The sequence below is a fragment of the Papio anubis genome, chromosome 1 (genome assembly GCF_008728515.1).
Source record: "Papio anubis isolate 15944 chromosome 1, Panubis1.0, whole genome shotgun sequence".
Classification (NCBI taxonomy): Eukaryota; Metazoa; Chordata; class Mammalia; order Primates; family Cercopithecidae; genus Papio; species Papio anubis.
The window spans coordinates 47,135,290-47,152,219 of record NC_044976.1 but is presented as its reverse complement, the minus strand read 5'-3'; the positions used below and the strand labels follow the sequence as shown (position 1 = coordinate 47,152,219).

The 16,930-nt window shown below is 43.4% G+C and overlaps 1 protein-coding gene across 8 annotated transcripts in view; it reads left to right on the top strand.

The window, feature by feature from the left end:
• AGBL4 (ATP/GTP binding protein like 4) overlaps window positions 1-16,930 on the top strand; it is a 1,449,848-nt gene that overhangs the window by 1,329,453 nt on the left and 103,465 nt on the right. For all 8 annotated transcript variants that reach the window (XM_017955920.3, XM_017956149.3, XM_017956028.3 and 5 more), the window contains one exon: window positions 5,711-5,822. In XM_017955920.3, coding sequence (XP_017811409.1) covers window positions 5,711-5,822 — 112 coding nt within the window. The remainder of the gene's footprint in view (window positions 1-5,710; window positions 5,823-16,930) is intronic.

Genomic DNA, 16,930 nt, shown 5'->3' with positions numbered 1-16,930 from the left:
CCCTCATGGAATTCACAGATTAGAGGAAGAAAGAAAAGATACTTAAGAGTATCTCCAACTCAAAATAAAGACATTATATATTATGCAGTCATATGTAAATTTGGCCTCCATGTATTTGCATTTTCTAGAATGGTCCTAATGTGAAAGATTATTTCGCACTGGTACCATAAATAGCCCCATTCTTGTCAGAACGTAGGTCTTGATTTTGAGCTCATGCAAAAATTGCATCTTAAAAACAAATAACAGAATACAAGAGCACCAAGGAGACAGAGACACAGGGCAGGGACCCAGGATTTTGCATTCAGTGACTCTAAACTGGCAATCATAGGAGTGAGAGCTTGGCATCTGGAGGCCATCTTATGCATTCCTCTGTCTTTAGGCAGCTGCTTTTTGGTCCTGAAACCAGTAAAGAGAAAGAGCGTGTACCAGCCTTGGCCTCTTGTGCGTATAGTCAATTAGGGACACAAGCAGAACATACTAGCAGCCTGTTAAAAATATGCATAATTGCTGACCATTCTTGCTTCCCTAACTTTGCACATGCTATACTCTTTGCCTGGAATGCTCTCTCATGCCCTGACTCTTGGCAAACTCCCATTTGTGTCCCACACATCTCAAATGTTGAGCAATGCTTGCAATTAATGTTAAGATATTGATCATCCTTGATTAGTTGGTGTTTCATTTTAAAATTCTATCAACACTTTTCTTAGAATATTTTGTTTTCTTTGAATTTTAACTTAATTGGAAATATATGCTTCCTCCAAAGTCCCTTACTCTGGGAGTAAAAAGCCCAGTTATTGATGCTTTAGAATCATATACTGAGAGAGCTGAAAGAGATCTCTGTGAGTAAAGTATAGCATTTCATTTTACAAATAAGTGCATAGAGCCTAGGGAGGGGAGGTGACTTTTCCAAGATGACATAGACATTGGAGGTAGAACCTGTACCCCAGGCTCCTAACCAGGGATCCTGCATCTTTACTAAGATGTTTTGTTCAGTAAATACTTAACCTATGGATAGATTGAGTGTCATTAGAAGCATTCGTTTAAAATCAGCTCAAAAGGTGCCCATGCAGGTACTACTCACTGAAGAATATCACAAATGCTTTAGCTTCTAAAAAGCTCTAGATTCCCTGAGGATTGAAGATGCCTTTGAATCACCAGTTACATTCTATTTTTATTGGCAGGCTGGATCTAGGAGTTAACCTTTCAGGATCTCTGACCTCTAACACTTTTCCTTCAGTTTTGAAGTTCTTTTTTGAATCAAAGAGGTTTCCTGGAAGCAGCATAGCCAAGTGGGGAGATTATGAGGTCCAGGGATAGGACACCTGAGTTCCAGTCTGGGCCCTTTAGAGTACATGTTATGTAGCCTCAAAAGAATGGCTTACCTTTTCTGGCCCTCAACACTCCCAATAGAAAATTGAGGTTTATCATGTGACTGAATGGTTGTGAGAACTATATCATATGAGACAGGAAAATGCTTAGGAAGAATGAAATGTTTGTTCAACAACTACTTCTTTGATGTCTGCCATGATCCAGGCTCTTTGTCAGGCACAGGAATACCAACATGAATAAGATAGCGTCCTAGCTCTTGAGGAATTCATGGTCCAATGGAGAAGCGGACTCAATAATTGCCACATCTTGTGCTGTAGCCACTTTGCTGGGGGAGCAACAGATGCTATGGGAGCAGAGGAAAAGCACCTACCCCTCATGTGCAGGGAGTGAACGTCCTCCTCTACTTCCTGGAGGAGCTGATATTTAAGTTTAGACAATTGCAGCAGTGCTACCATTATCACCACTTCACTGTCATCACTGGCTATCATTTGTTCAATGTTTATGTTTTTCTGATAATTCTGCTGGTCCACTTACAGACATGTATGTTCATGTATGCAATCCAGAAAGTCAGAGTGCTTATCCTCTTTATACCTATGATAAAACAGAAGCCTAGAGGTGCATTTCAAAAAAAGAAATTTAAAAAAGATCACACAGCTGGTGAGGAACACAGCCAGAACTTAAACATAACTGTAAGTCCCAAAGCCGCTGGTCCCCACAGTATAACCCTGTTGTTCTGTGCAACTCCATGGGGCAAAACTGAGAAGGATGGAGGAAGTGACTGGGAGACACATTCAGCTAAAAAGGAAAAAAGAATTTTCTAATGGAAGATTCAAGAATGAGATAAGCTAACTGGAAAGGTAGTGAGTTTTAGGTCATAGAGGTGTCCTAGAGCAAGCTGGTGACCTGCCCAAGACAGTGCTGAGGACATTCCTATTTGGGGGCAGAGGAGAGGCACATAAGTAAGCACGTCTAAGGATACAGTTGTTTTATGATTACGTCCTGTTGGCAAGGGTAATATACCTTTCTAAATATTTAGATGCTCAGTGAGGGCTGGAAAAGCTCTGTGAGCACAGCAGCCAGACCAATGATTCCCTCTGTTTGTTGAGCAGCCATTGGGAAGTGGACAATATAGGGGCCTGCCAGAATTTTCTATGAATTATTTCATAGGGCTATCTGATTAGGGATGCCTTCAGCTAAAGTTAACAAGGACTGACTCTAGCCACTTAAGCAAAAAGGGAATTTATACGAAGGGACTTACAGAATCACGTAAAAACTGGTAGCCAGACTTGAAAACCAGAGCAATTAACTGAGCAGCTCTGAAGAGTCAGAATACTCTGCCTCTGTTCCACAGTAGCACTGCTGCACAGCACTCCCTGCTGCCTCACATCACCCAGTCCCAAGTTTACGTCCTGGGCAGGAGTGGCTGGTGCCTGAGCCCGGATTTCCTATTGCTACCATGGCTGCCGGGGAACAAAGAGGTAGAATCTGGCTGGCTTCCATGCAGGGAGATAGGGCACAATCACGGCCTCATCTTGTAATGATGAGGAGCAAACTCACCCCACCCAACCCCCCATCTAGTAACAGTGTTAGATGCTGAGCATTCCCCAAAGAACATGGACAAATGCCTCCTACACTTGGGAGGGAACAGAGCATGGATTTGAACTCAGATCTGCCTAATTCCAGACTCAAGGAAGAGAAGAGGTCATCCCTGACCACTGCTGCCCATTCCAGCATCCTATGGACTGTGAAACTATTAGTCCAAGCCATTCACATAGGACGTAGCATAAAATAATAATACAGTACAATAAAAACAACAATACAGCATTTTTGAGTTACTATTATGTACCAAAACCTGTGCATTAGCTCATTTAATACTCACAATATTATCCTGCATTATAAATTGATATAAACCTATAAGCTTATCTTCTTCCTCCTGCTGGATTATACATTTCTTGAGGTTAGAGAACATCTCTTATCAATCACTCTATCCCAGCAACACTACCATGGAGCTTGGTGTGTAGAAGGTTCTTAACAAAACCGTGATGAATTGCTATATTTAACTCTTGCCTCATCCTTGTTCCCTAAACCAGTCTCTCCTCCTTAATTTACTCATACTTTCTCAAAAGCAGACAGCTTGCTTAAACTGTTTGTTCCGTGGAAGAGCATAGACATTAAAGCTGGACAGTCCTGGGTTTGAAGCCTGCTCCTCCATATGCTGGCCAAATTACCCTGAGCAGGTTTCAGATGAGTGTGGCTGTGAGGCTCTCTCTGTCTGTCCTTAATCACTTTCATGAGTAGCAATACTTCAGATAAGAATATTTAAGAACTGCATGGATATGTCTGTAGATCAAGGCACTAGTCACAGCAATGAATGTTTCCTTTCTGAAAGACAATCTAGTGTAGTCCGGGGAGAGCAGAGTAAGGAGAGCAATTGGTAAGATTTTGGACTCTGAGAATCAGGTTAACCTGAGCTCAAATTCTAACTCCATTACATAGTAGCTCAGTGACCTTAGAGAAAGTTACTTACATTTTCTAAGCCTTTGTTTTCTCCTCTGTAAAAGGGTAATACAGGGCTTGTATGAGATAAAAGCGAAAATGAAATGAGATAATTCGTGTAAAGTCACATAGTAAGCACTTCTTAAATGTTAACTACTGCTGCACTTACCACTATAAGCTCAGAAAGAAAAGATGGCAGGAACTACATCAAAGGCTAACAGGAGTTATATTTGAGTGACAGGAAGGCGATGTTACTTTTTCTCTTTTTTGCTTTCTATGTTGAGGACCATTTTTCATTTGTAATAGTGATTTTATAGTCAGTCAATCCTCTTACCAAGCAATTCGACTTCTGGAAACTGTTCTAAGAAAAAAATTCTGAAATGTGGAGAAAACTTTAGGGATTAGAGTATTCATCAGTGCATTTTGAAAATAGTGCAGCATTGAAAACAAAATAAATATGCCACAGTGGGGAAATGGCTAAATGAATTATGGGGGTTCATATAATGGGATAATATGTCATATTATAACACTATTACAATGCTAGTTACAAGGAGTTTACTAACAAAGAAAAATGCTCATGTTGTAATGGCAAATGAAAACGGGACCCCTTTGCAAGTTCAAGGTCAGGAGGTAACTTGCTGGCCTAGAAGGTGAGCATCAGTGATCCCCTCTGTTTAAAGCACAGAGAATGGTTGATATCTAGGCATCACTGCTCTTATGGAAATCCTGGAACACACAGAACATTTCTTTGTGCGCTCCTCTCCACTGAGGATGTAGGGTAGGAAGAGTGCAGTCCATGATGAAAGAGGTTCTTGAAAAGCTTGTGGTCCATTTGTGGAAGCTCCTTCTCTACTTGTAGCTGGGAGAAATTTAGGCCTTGAGAGAACAAGGGACTTGCCCAGGGTCACATAGTACACCATCAGCAGAGCAGGGGACCTGAACTCAGTGATATCTCCTCTGCATACCCTGGGGGCATTATCCCACACTCACGAGGGATGGACTTGCCAGAGAGGCTAGGCAAGACGCTAGTGAAAATCTGAATGTGGAGCAAAAGGATGTTCCTGGAAGTTTCCACATTATTCTCCTCTGGTTCTCACTGAGACAAAAGTAGCATAGTGATAAGAAATGGGGTTCTCCAGTCCCTCCAGGGGCATTGAGGAAAGAGACATTTGAAAAGAGAAGGCTTATGCCCTGGTCTCCTCAAATCCACACATGCAACTGGCTCTCAGGCTCAGCAAAGGAATGGAAAGAACATAACCCTATGTAACTGGACAACTTGAATCCAAGTCCAAGTCTAAAATTTCTGGAAATCTCCAGTCTTCTGCTGTACACTGTCATGGGAGGTGAGGTGGGAGGAGACAAGAAGAAGACAAGAAGACCAGGTAAAATATGATTACAATTCTCTGGGCCTTGGCCCACACTTAAGGTGATACCAGAGGAAGTGGTAAAAAGGTGTTGGGTTATGGTGTATTTTGAAGGTAGAGACAATGGATTAGCTATAGGTGTGAGCAAAGAGGCATAATGGGAACACCAGTAGTTTTGGCCTGAGCATTTTTCTCAGCTGCAGTGTGGAGATGTGCATATGTGTCTATGGGTCATGTGTCTGTGGATGCTGACATGAGGCTACAAAGACAGAAATACTTTGGAATCTCTCTGTGACTCAGTTTCTTCCTCTGTAAAGTGGGAATTGCAATAGTAGTGACCTCACAGGGTTGTTGATGGCACTGAATGGATTAACTCATATAAAGTACTTAGAACTGTCTCTAGAAAATGATAAATGCTAGGTAAGTGACATAATCACTGCTCCTACTCCTAAGCATATTTTGACAAGTGAGAAGCTCAGCTTGTCCTGTCTATATTGACTCTTACTTTGGGTACTGCCTAGGTGTTCTTTGATGGGGTTTGATCTGAATCGTCACTGGCTGGATCCCTCTCCATGGGTCCACCCTACCCTGCATGGAGTGAAACAACTCATCGTCCAGATGTACAATGACCCAGTAAGTAACTGAATGCCCTCCACAGCTGCTGATCTATGGCTTGATCTGGGAAAGGGAAGCGTTGTATTGGGAAAGTCCACTAGAAGTTGCAAATTAGGAATACATAGCTAAAACCAGGGAGGCACTAGGCCTGCTCTTCTCTGAGTCCAACAGACACAAGGACCTTCTCCCAATCTCTTTTCCTGCAACCTCTTACAAATAGTGGATTCAGTTGTGGAGGCCTGGTGGGTTAAAGGAAATATATTGGAGTGTATCCATATTTGTCAAGGATCTTTGGTTACAAGCTAAAGAAATACAACTTGAATTAGTATAAGCAAAGTAGAGAATGTATTAGAAGAATACCAAGGGCATGTCATGTAATCGAAGACTGTAAACTCTCTTCTTCTACACATTGGGAACATGACTGGTGAGTGTCACATCCAAAGGTTCTCAACACTACAGTAACTTATGCTCATTTTCCAGTTCCAGTTCCAAAAGGATTGTGATTGACCTAGTTGGGAGGACGTGCCCACTTCTGGGCAAGTCAGTTCTGGCTCAGGAGAAAGAATATGCAAGGACAAGGCAGCCTCTCTGGAACCACATGGTTGGAGTTGGAGGGTGGGTTGGTACCTGTTTTCAGAAAAGAGGGCCTACCATTTCAGAAGAAAGAAGGGGACATAGGCAGATAGAGCAATGGGTGTCCACACCAAGTTTGCTCCCTGGGGCAAGTTCTTGTTTGTAAAAAATAGGAGAAGACAGCGGAGTTTCATAGCTTAGAGAAATGAAGCAAACTACAGTATTCTGTCTTAAAGAACTATCGCAGAATGGGTGGGACAGACCTTTTTTTCAGGTTGGGGATATGGGAAGAGGTAGAGAAATAGAACTTTTTAATGACTATAGCTGCTTGAGAATGGAGTGTGTGTGTGTGAGCTGTGAGCTTTGCTTTACTAAAAGTGTTCAACTTTTAGTCCAAAAGGATGCACAGAGGAGACTCAACTGTTGGAAGACATTCTAGTGAAATTCCATTTGAGTCCCTTCCAACTTCAGTGACTGATTTTTATGGCCCATGACTGCTGTCAGGTGAGAGATGGTGATTGCTAAGACAACAAAGGTCACACAGTTGGGGTACTTCAGAGATGCACCAATGTAACCCATTCTGCTTACCCTCATTGAGGATCCCAGTGAAAATTTCCTGAATTAAAGAGCAACACAGGTATTGATCAGATTAAGCATTTGTGCTTAAAAACAAATGCATATATTAGAGCAGGGATTAATGAAAAAGTCAGTCCTGAGGTGCAATGTAATTTTCTTGGCTATGAAACTCAACTGTTATCTTGGTCCTCCTATGTGAATTTTGCTTTCCTAGGTCCTTTCACAGTATACCTTTTGTGTCACGGCTTGCATAACCATAACTCTAGGATATTTGCCTCCTTCCCCAGCTCATCCTTCTTTGTCTATAAAAGAAGGTGTGAACTGTGCTCACCAAATCCATATGCAGAGATAGAATGATTATGGTTTGCTGCCTTTCTCTAAGCTTTGAAACCCCACTGTCTTCTAGTTCTTACAGACACGAACTTGCCCCTGACCTCTCAATGTCATCCTGATCAGCTTTCCTTGCAGAGAGAAGCTGCTTCTGATTTTCTCAGGAAGTATCTGTAGTCTGCAGAATTCTGCTCTCCCAGGCTTCTGTGTTGACTGCAGTTTCCCTGATAGAATCGCAATACTTCCTTCTCAAGGAGAACAAGCTCCTACATTTTTTTTCCTGATTTGGCTGATAATAGATATTCAATAACTGCATGTTGAGTTAAATTGGATTGAACACAGAAAACCCTATTATGCCAAATGCAATATGGCTTATAGATGCAAAACAATTATTCCCAGGTAGGATGGCGAGGCACAGTGAAAAACAAACCCAAAAAAACATAAAAATGACATTGGACAGAGTGGAAACCATTGAACAAAGTGGTATTTTAGATAAATCCCCAAAGAGAGAAATGGGAGTTTGGGAGCAGCCTGGGGGAGGAACACAAGGGAAGTAGGTTAGGGTTGCTACAGAGGAAAAGGCTTCAGCATGCCATTGCTGTCATTAATTATTGATTTACTCACAAACAACTGGGCGCTTGTTCATGCTGCAGAACACAGATCCAGCCGGAGTGAATTACAGAGATGTTAGGAAATGATTTGCGTCATGAATACATTGATCATCAGCTGGTTAGATCTTAGTAAGTACATCTTGGGCGCTGAGTTAGTTGTATAAGCCATTTTCTTACTGAAAGGCTACTCATTTATGCCTCAAGCAAGGGCGTGGAGCACTAATATAGGAGTCAAGCTGGCCTGGAAGAGGATCCCAGCTCCCTTGGTTCCTTCCTCTCTTCCCCACTCTCTCTTTCCTCACTCAATCTTTTACTCCACTTTTTCCTTTCTTCTTTACACAAATATTTATTTATATATGGGTTTTCTATGTGCACTGAGGTTCTAGTAGTGAAAAAGAAAAACCCCGACTCTTGCAATACAGTGGGGAAATAGACTTTAAACAAGTAAATACTGATAAATATATATTTATAAGATGTGTCAGGGGCTACCAAGAACAAAAGCACAAAGTATGACTTCTAGGTAGAATGGTCATAAGTCTTGGCTTTCCTGGGGCAGTTCTGGTTTACACCTGTTGTCCTGGAGTATCTTTTAACAACGTCCTCTTTTCACTCTCAAAACTGTTCTGATTTGGATGATAAATTATACACTCTCTCTAGTTAAAAATGATGTGAGGCCACACGCGGTGGCTCACGCCTATAATCCCAGCACTTTGGGAAGCCAAGGCAGGCGGATCACCTGAGGTCAGGAGTTCAAGACCAGCCTGACCAACATGGCAAAACCCAGTCTTTACTAAAAACACACAAAAAAATTAGCCAGGTGTGGTGGCACATGCCTGTAATCCCAGCTATTCGGGGGGCTAAGGCAGGAGAATTGCCTAAACCTGGGGGACAGAGGTTGCAGTGCAACATCGTGCCACTGTACTCCAGCCTGAGTGACAGATCAAGACTCCGTCTCAAAAAACAATAATAATAATAATAATAATAATAATGCAAAAACACCTAGCACAGTGCTGGTGTGTAGCAGACCCTCAACAACCATTACCTGGATCTGATTTAAATTCACATTTGACTTCAGACATCTTTGTGCCCAGTTGCAAACACTGCAGTGCCCTGAGGCATCTGCCTTAACAGCTTTAAGTGCATTTCTGCTCCTGAACTTCAGTATCACATACATAGTCACTCAACCCTGAACTATCTGAACTGCCAGGACAACTTCTGAGCTTGTTTCTAAATGCACAGCCTCACTCCTCCTGTCTAGATTGCCTTCTGCCCACAGAATCAACAAGCAGAGAATCAGCGAGACCCTCCAACATCAACTGTCATTCCTTCAGGCCCTGTGCTGGGTGCCGAGGAGTTCGCAGCCTGGTGGAGACAGACATTTACAGACAGTTATTCTAGATGCATTTATAGAGTGAAGCACAGGGGTTGTGGGAGCCCAACCCAGGAGGCAACACCTGAGCTGATACATGAGGGATGCTCAGGTCAGGGAGGACTTTCCAGGCAGAGGAAATAGCATGTGCACCTGCCCTGAGAGGGTGGGTGGCTTACTCAGGAGACTGGAAGTCATTCAGTGTGGCTGGTACCAGGGGCAGACAGAAGAGGTAGTTACGACACAGGGAGCAATCTAGACTTTATTTTCATGGGAATAGGCAGCCACTGAGGACTTTAAGCAGGGAATTGACAAATTAGGTTTGCATTTCAGAGAGACCCCTCTGGTGCCTGTTAGAAAAATAGATTTGGATGGTGCCAAACTAGAGACTGTGAGACCATTACAGCTTGCTGCTGTGGAGTTGAAAAGGAACAAGAGGAGTCTAGCGGTAATAAGGAGCCAGACCTAAGGGACATGGTGACTGTGGCTGATGGGAGGGGAAGGAGTCTTGCATGATCCCTGTGGTTTTCACTTGGGTAGCCAAGTAGTGTGGCACTTTGCCTGAGATGGGAACCCAGGAGGAACAGTTAGTAAGGGCCAAGTGATGCATTCATCTTTAGAGGTGCTCAGTGTACAGTAGACCTGAAGTGATATGTCTGGCCTGCACTGGAAGGCTTCTGGAATGAGCCCTTCTGTGTGCTTCTAACCTGGCAGCAGGAGCCTACTGTCCTTGTATTAGTGATGACATTGACTTCAAAGGCTGCTTTCCTAGCCCTGTGCTCACTAAAATCTTACCCCTCTTGGGGACATTGGATATTAAATGATGATCTTGAAAACAAAGTGTTTAAACAGGAGGACTGCCCTGGACCTGAGATATAAAGTGTTTCATGCTCCACTCCCATGATAGCTCCCTGTGGACATTGTGGCCTGGCACCTGTTTGCCAGTTGTGATTGATTGTCCCCCAGGGAAAGGGTCTGGTTAACTCATCTCAGGGTCTCTGGTGTCCAGCAGAGACTGGACACCAGAGGCTGAGCAAATGATGAAGCGAACCGAGAGCTTCTGTGACTTGGTTTTAGAAGACTTTCCTGATAAAAGGAAGAATTGAACCACAGACCCCTCCCCAATCTTCTCTCTCCCTCAGAATATCCCCTGATCCCACTGCCACCATCACTGTGCCCTCCTTTAATGAAGGCTCTGATCTGGTGACAGAGGTTTCCCTGCAACCTGCTGAGATTGTCCAACACTCCCAGGGATAGAACCTGAGATGGCATCACCCACTCCCATTCCTATGAGAGAGGATTCTGATCATCTTCACATACTTGCTTCAGCCCTGGACTCAGTATCTACCCCATTTTATCCCCCGTCCCCCCATTGAAATTAGCTCTCTATGGCCATCAAGGGCTCACTCAGATCCCAGATCCCTTGTCTTCCCAGTCCCTAACCTGTCCTCACCATCTAACCATATCTTATTTGGGAGCTGCGCTGAGACATTTTGATATCTTTAGTGGTGGTAAAGACCAGGGAGCCAGTTCTAACTCTGCTGTAATCCAGGCCTCTCCTTCCAATTCTGATTTTAGATCTGAGATCTAATTAGCACTGGAAATGATATTACCTTTCAGGCGAGAGCTTACCCCCTATCCACGGGAGTTTGGCTTTCTCCTAGCACACACACCACACAGTATGACAGTGACTTCACATCACACAATCGGCCACACAACCAGAGTCACTCACCCACAAGGCCATAGACAGCGCCCTCCTCTCACAGCTGTATCCAGTTAGTGATCTTAGAAAGCTAAGCCCATATGTGAATGGGCTTCCTAGGACCATCCATCTGCAACTCCACTAGCATCTAACTATGTACTTGTCAGGGCACCCAGTGTTTGATGAAGCTAAATAACAAAGTAATGTTTGCTTCAAAATCCTCAGTTAATTGACTGCAGCACACATTTTTCAATGTTTCCATTTGCAAGACTCTTGAGCTATCTCTGGGGTTACAGAGATTAATAGGGCAGAGTCCCAGGTCAGGAGAAGCTTACAATCTGATGAGAAGGCCAGACCCTTATGAAATTTTAATTCCAGGCAGTCAGGAAGGTGTGCTATAATTAAGTAAACACAGTGCTTTGGAAACATGGGGCTGAAAGAGATTAATCCATGTGGGGGTGGGGGGTGGGTGATCCAAGGAAGCTTTTTTGAGAAATCTGCATTTGTACTGGCCCTTTGGAGATTGGTAATACTTCATCAGGTGGCTGAGCTTTGGAGAGAAGGGAAGTTATAGGGAAAGGGGAGAGGGCATTCCAGGAAAAGCTGAGCAATGGAATGGGGGTGGAAGACCTCAGCTTCTGGGCTTGGTGTGCAGGATTTATAACAGGTAGCTGTGAGAGGGCATGTGAGGTGCAGGCTGAGGAAGCCCATGGATGGGTTTGAACACTGCCCCAAGGCATTTGGCTTCTTCCTATGGCCCAATGCTCTCTTCTTACTAAAATCAAGGTCTCAGGCCCTCTTTTAAATTGATTTTTAATTGAATTAAATACCACGACTAAAAAAAAAATCAAAGCAATGAAACAAAGTGCCACTTGTTAGGAATATTCCGGCATATATCCTCTCTCAGTCTTGAAAATCATAGTAGTCAGTGGAGAGTCCTCAAAGACGCTGGAGCAAGGGAAAGAGAGATCAATGAAAAACATTTCCAGCCACTCGATTCTTCAATCTAGAAATCTTGGAGTCATTCTAAAATTTAAATCCACCTGGGTCTGTCTTCCCTGTTTTAAATTCTTTCAGTGGGCCTGCATTACTTCTGGAATAAAGGCTAGTGTTCCCTGGCGTGCTGTTCAAAAACATGCCCTATTCATTTCATTCAGTACCTTTCTGTACTCCCAGGACCTAGCACAGAACCTGGCACTGTAGAGAATATTCTGTTGAATGATGAATTCACAGACGAATAAACAATGCATGCTTTAGAAAATTACTAAGGCTGCAGTGTGGAGACTGGGTCAAAGGAGGTGAGACTACGTGGGAAGAAGGGAGACCAGGTAGGTGCTTATTGCCATAGTCCAGGTGAAGAATGATGAGATCCCAACTCAAGTGAAAAGGCTGTTGCTAAGAAGAACCCCCCAGGGTGTGTCTGGGGAGGTGAACGGGTTTCCACCAGCCCTTTTCTTTACCTCCTGAGTCCCTCAGAACCCAAAGTTGCTATTTTGAGAGGTTTCTACACTCCGAGGTGATTTTCCCCCGTTTACTAGAGGAGAAAGGCCCTCCTCAGCTGCTGCCTGTGTTGCTATAACAACTTGGCTGCAGCTCTTTTAGACAGATCCGTTTCCTTAAATCATTTAAGGAAAATTAGCTGCCATAACAACGCAGAGCAGTTTTTAAAATAGAGCAACACGGGGCTGGCTTTTTTTTCTTTTCTTTTCTTGCCTCCTGCAGTCCTTAAGATAAGCTGCTCTCTTTCTGTCAAATAAATAAATAAATTATAACACATTTACTTGACAAACAGAGCAGCTGGTGACATGGTCAAATAACACACACACAACCAGCACTCATTCACACCAACCCACAAAATACACACACAGATACACACACACACACGCACGCAACATAGCCATATGCAGAAAACACATACATTCACAAATCAAACAGAAAATACGTATACATAAAAACATAAACATGGTAAATAAAAACAGGCACATAAACAAGTATGCAGTTCTACATAATTACACCAAGGAGACATACAAAAACACACAGCACAGTTTCACCATTCAATTAAACCGAGGTCTGTTCTCAGGGGAAGCAGAGGTCCCACTGGGTGGCCAGGCTAGAAGGCCCTCAGATGGCAACTCCTCACTAGGAACCAAGGCACTTGAGTGTCCACACCTGACAGACTTTCGAGTCCATGGGCCTGGAGGAGATGCTTTTTGTGGAAGGAGTAAACCCACTTTGTGGAGGGTGAGAGGTAAAGGGTACCCCTCATACACCCCACATACACACTCAGAAATAAACTAGGAGGACAGGAGACCATAGCCATGGCATTCTGGGTGAGGTAATTCTTTACACCCTATGGTAGGATGTTTATCACTCCCTAGGAAAAGACAGAACCAGCCCTGTTAAAAATCACATCCCTAGGGCACTTGCAGACTATGTCACTGAGGCCTTAGCAACTCAGGGAAATAGGCTGTGGGTCCCCAAACCTTTGTTCCATCCCCATGTCCCCTGACTTGATTATCCCAGAGGTTCCCTGCAGGGAGCAGCTGAAACTGTGTGGCAGTAAATGGGGCTGGGAATACAAAGTCCTCTGCCAGGGTGGCTGAACCACTCATTTTCTTGGTGCTCATAGGTGAGTCTCTTACCCTCTCTGGGACTTTACTTTCCACCTTGTCTATACCTTGTAGAGGTTGAAGATTGGTCTCCAAAGAGCCCCTCTGGCTCCAGCTTTCTGTGCCATTGTAGAGATGTCTGTTGGGTATAGCTCTTGATCCACTGATGGGCAGAACTTCCACAAGGCACAAAAGTCTTGGCTGCTGCCAAGGACAGACTGATTGGATGCTTAATGAAGGTGCTTAGTACAAAGCAGATACTCCATAAACATTAGTTTCCAAAGCCTCAGTGTGCCCATCTGCTAAAAGAGAAGAAAAATCTCTGACCTGCCTACCTCACCAGTTGTAGAGCAAGATCCAAAATATGTGAATGTAAAGTGTTTTATAAAGGTGAGGAAGGATTCTTGCCATGGAGAGGAATGTCCTGTTGAAATGTTCAGACAACAGCCAGCTGCTGGAGGTGCCATGAGGGATAGATTAAAGCACCCACACCAGCACCATGGATTGCACACTTAGGTCTGCTCAAATAGTTTTCCACTCCTACCCACATGCCCCAGGAAATCAGTAAATAGCCACTGGGGTGAAAGGTTCAATATGGAAATAAAGACTTGAAGTAAATGTGATATTGTACAGGGGGCTCTGAGAACACAGGGTGCTTTGGATTCATGAAATTTTTACAGTTTTCCCTACAACAGTTTGAGATGGTTTATGAAACTTTAAGGAATTTTAAGAGAAGTCATTACTTTTCTGAAGGGCAACTTCTCCCACCTGTTATAAAAGACATGGTTTTTCTAAGTCTAGATTTTCACTTTGACTCCAGCAGAAAGCAGGGTAGAGATGGATTTCATGCTTCTGAGTAATATTCCTGTCCAGCAGGTTGTCTCCTTCAATTTTTGTAACACCTGTTCATCCCAAAACACTCCGGATACCTCTCAACTACTGACTAGATATATATTACTTCAAATGTAGAGTTTCTAGAAGGTTCTTTTTGAGTCCAGCCCATTAAACTCTCTATGCCTCAGTTCCCCTATTTGTAAATTGGGAATGGCAATGCCCGTCTTCTGGAATTTCTGTTAAGATTAGATAATATGCATATATATAACCTTTAGTAGCAGGTATATGAGAATAGACTTTACGTACCTGGCTATTGCAGCACTTACCTCACTGTCCCCCAGCCCAGCTCCCATACTCCACTATACACTGTAATTCTATTAAGGTCTTAGCCTTAGCATTAGTCATTTTTATATCCCCAACACCCAGCACAGGGGACAGGCCCTCAATGAATGTGTCCTGGGAGAGAGGGAGAAAAGGCAGGCAGGAAAGAAGAAAATGAATTAGTTGGGTATGGTGGTGCAGGCCTTTAAGTCTTAGCTACTTATGAGGCAGCAGCAGGAGGATTCCTTGAGCTCAGGAGTTCTTGACTATAATGAGCTATAATCGCACCATTGAACTCCAGCCTGGGCAATAGAGCAAGATACTGTCACATGCTCACACACACACACACACATACACACCTGGAATTAACATCTGAAAAGACTTGTGAAAATACAAATTCGCTGAGTAAAGTGGAGAAAAAAATCTTCCAAGCCAAGTGATACTCTCAAAATCCTCCTTACTCTTTAGAACCCACCTCCAAGTCCATCGTCTTCCAGGGTTCCCTGTATACTTTGTTCCACAATGAACTCTCATTTCTTTGTTCTTCTGCAAACCTCTCCAGTGCAAAGGACCTACCTTCACCTCCCTGCTGCCCTGACCAGGGCCAGATGCTCATTGATAGCTCAGTGAGAACCTCTTGAGCAGTTGACTGATCAAAATGCAGTCTCTCTAGAGGGCAGTTGTTTGGATTCCTACAGACATCCCACAGAGCTGGGTAAACCCCCTGGTTAAGGTGCAAATCATGCTGTGTTTTAGTGATCATTTTCCTGTCGCCTTGTTTATTCTTTGAGCTGCTCAAACATAAAAATTGTTTCTTTTTCATCTTGTTTCTCTATCTTCTGTCAGAGTCCAACACTTAGTAGGCACTCAGTGAGTGTTTAGGGAAATCTTGGTAGCTCCCTTATCTGACCCATCATTTCTCAGCAAGACAGCACTGAAACATCCCAGAGAAATTCGTTGCACTTGCAACTTTCAAACCTCCATAATTCTCTCTCACTGTATTGTATTTCCATGAACTAATCTTTCCTTCATATTTTGCCCCCACTGATCCTCTGTCACAAAGAGCTCTTACATATGGAATCTCTTCTCAAGCTCACAAATTTGGAAATTCTGGAGCATTAGAATCCACCCACATAGAATCTCCATCAGAAACCCACAGATTCTAAAGTTTTCTTCTTAGCTCCCTCTCTGCTGCTGATATCTATTCAATTTACGTTGGTTTCAAAATTAGACCAAACTTGCTTCTCCATTTTCTATGTCCCACGGTCACTCAATTACCCAGGCCACAAATGAGCTAAAAAAGAGTCTCTGTGGGTAGTCCGACACTCCTGCAATAACCTCTTGTCAGTTACCGAACCACTCTGGTTTACCCCAGGTCATCTCTTCCAGGAACTTTTCCAGTTAACCCACCCCATCCATTTCTTACTCCTCCCATGTACTCCTCCCTTTCCATGCCCCCGTCTGAGCAGGTTGCGATCTACATATAGCCTGCTACCCCATTAGGGACTCAGCTGAGCAGGCTGCAGAGTACAGGTTACATTTTAGGGTGTTTTGTGTTCAGCATATGTGCAACTTCTCCAAGAGTTATTTTTGCTTGTTGCCGTTGAGAGGCTCTCGAGCCCAAGATGAATTCACTCTAGTACATCAAATAGCATATTGCACTTCAGAAATCGGCCTTAGCCATGGGAAATCAAGTAAGCCAGATGCCTAATTAGTCCATTATTTACTGTGGTGGAAAGAGCTGAATTCTGATAAGAAAAGGACCAGGCTAATCACTCCTTCCAGCAAGAACTGAAGTGTTTAACCTTCTATCAGGAAATTGCCCCTATTTTCTTTAAGTCCTAGTGCCCATCTCCCAACTCCTATACCGGTCCCAAGTGTCTGGCTGTGGGAAGTCTTATCAGCTTGGGTATGGCCCAGCCTTCTGGCCAATGAGCCTTGATGCTCTACCACTCAGCAAGTCTTTCCAGGCTTGCTTTCACTTGAAGGCTACTAAAGTAATCTTCCCGATACAGTAATCTTCAAAAGGAAAAAGTCATTCATTTACCCATTAAAGATTTCCTGAGTGCAAGCACTGTATGCTAGAACACAATGGCAAGTAACAGTCCCTTCCCTCAAGGAGCTGATGATCTAGATTACAGCAGTGGTTTTCAAACTGTTCTTAGAAAAGTTGCAAGGGGTCTGAAGGGGCTTCTCTCATT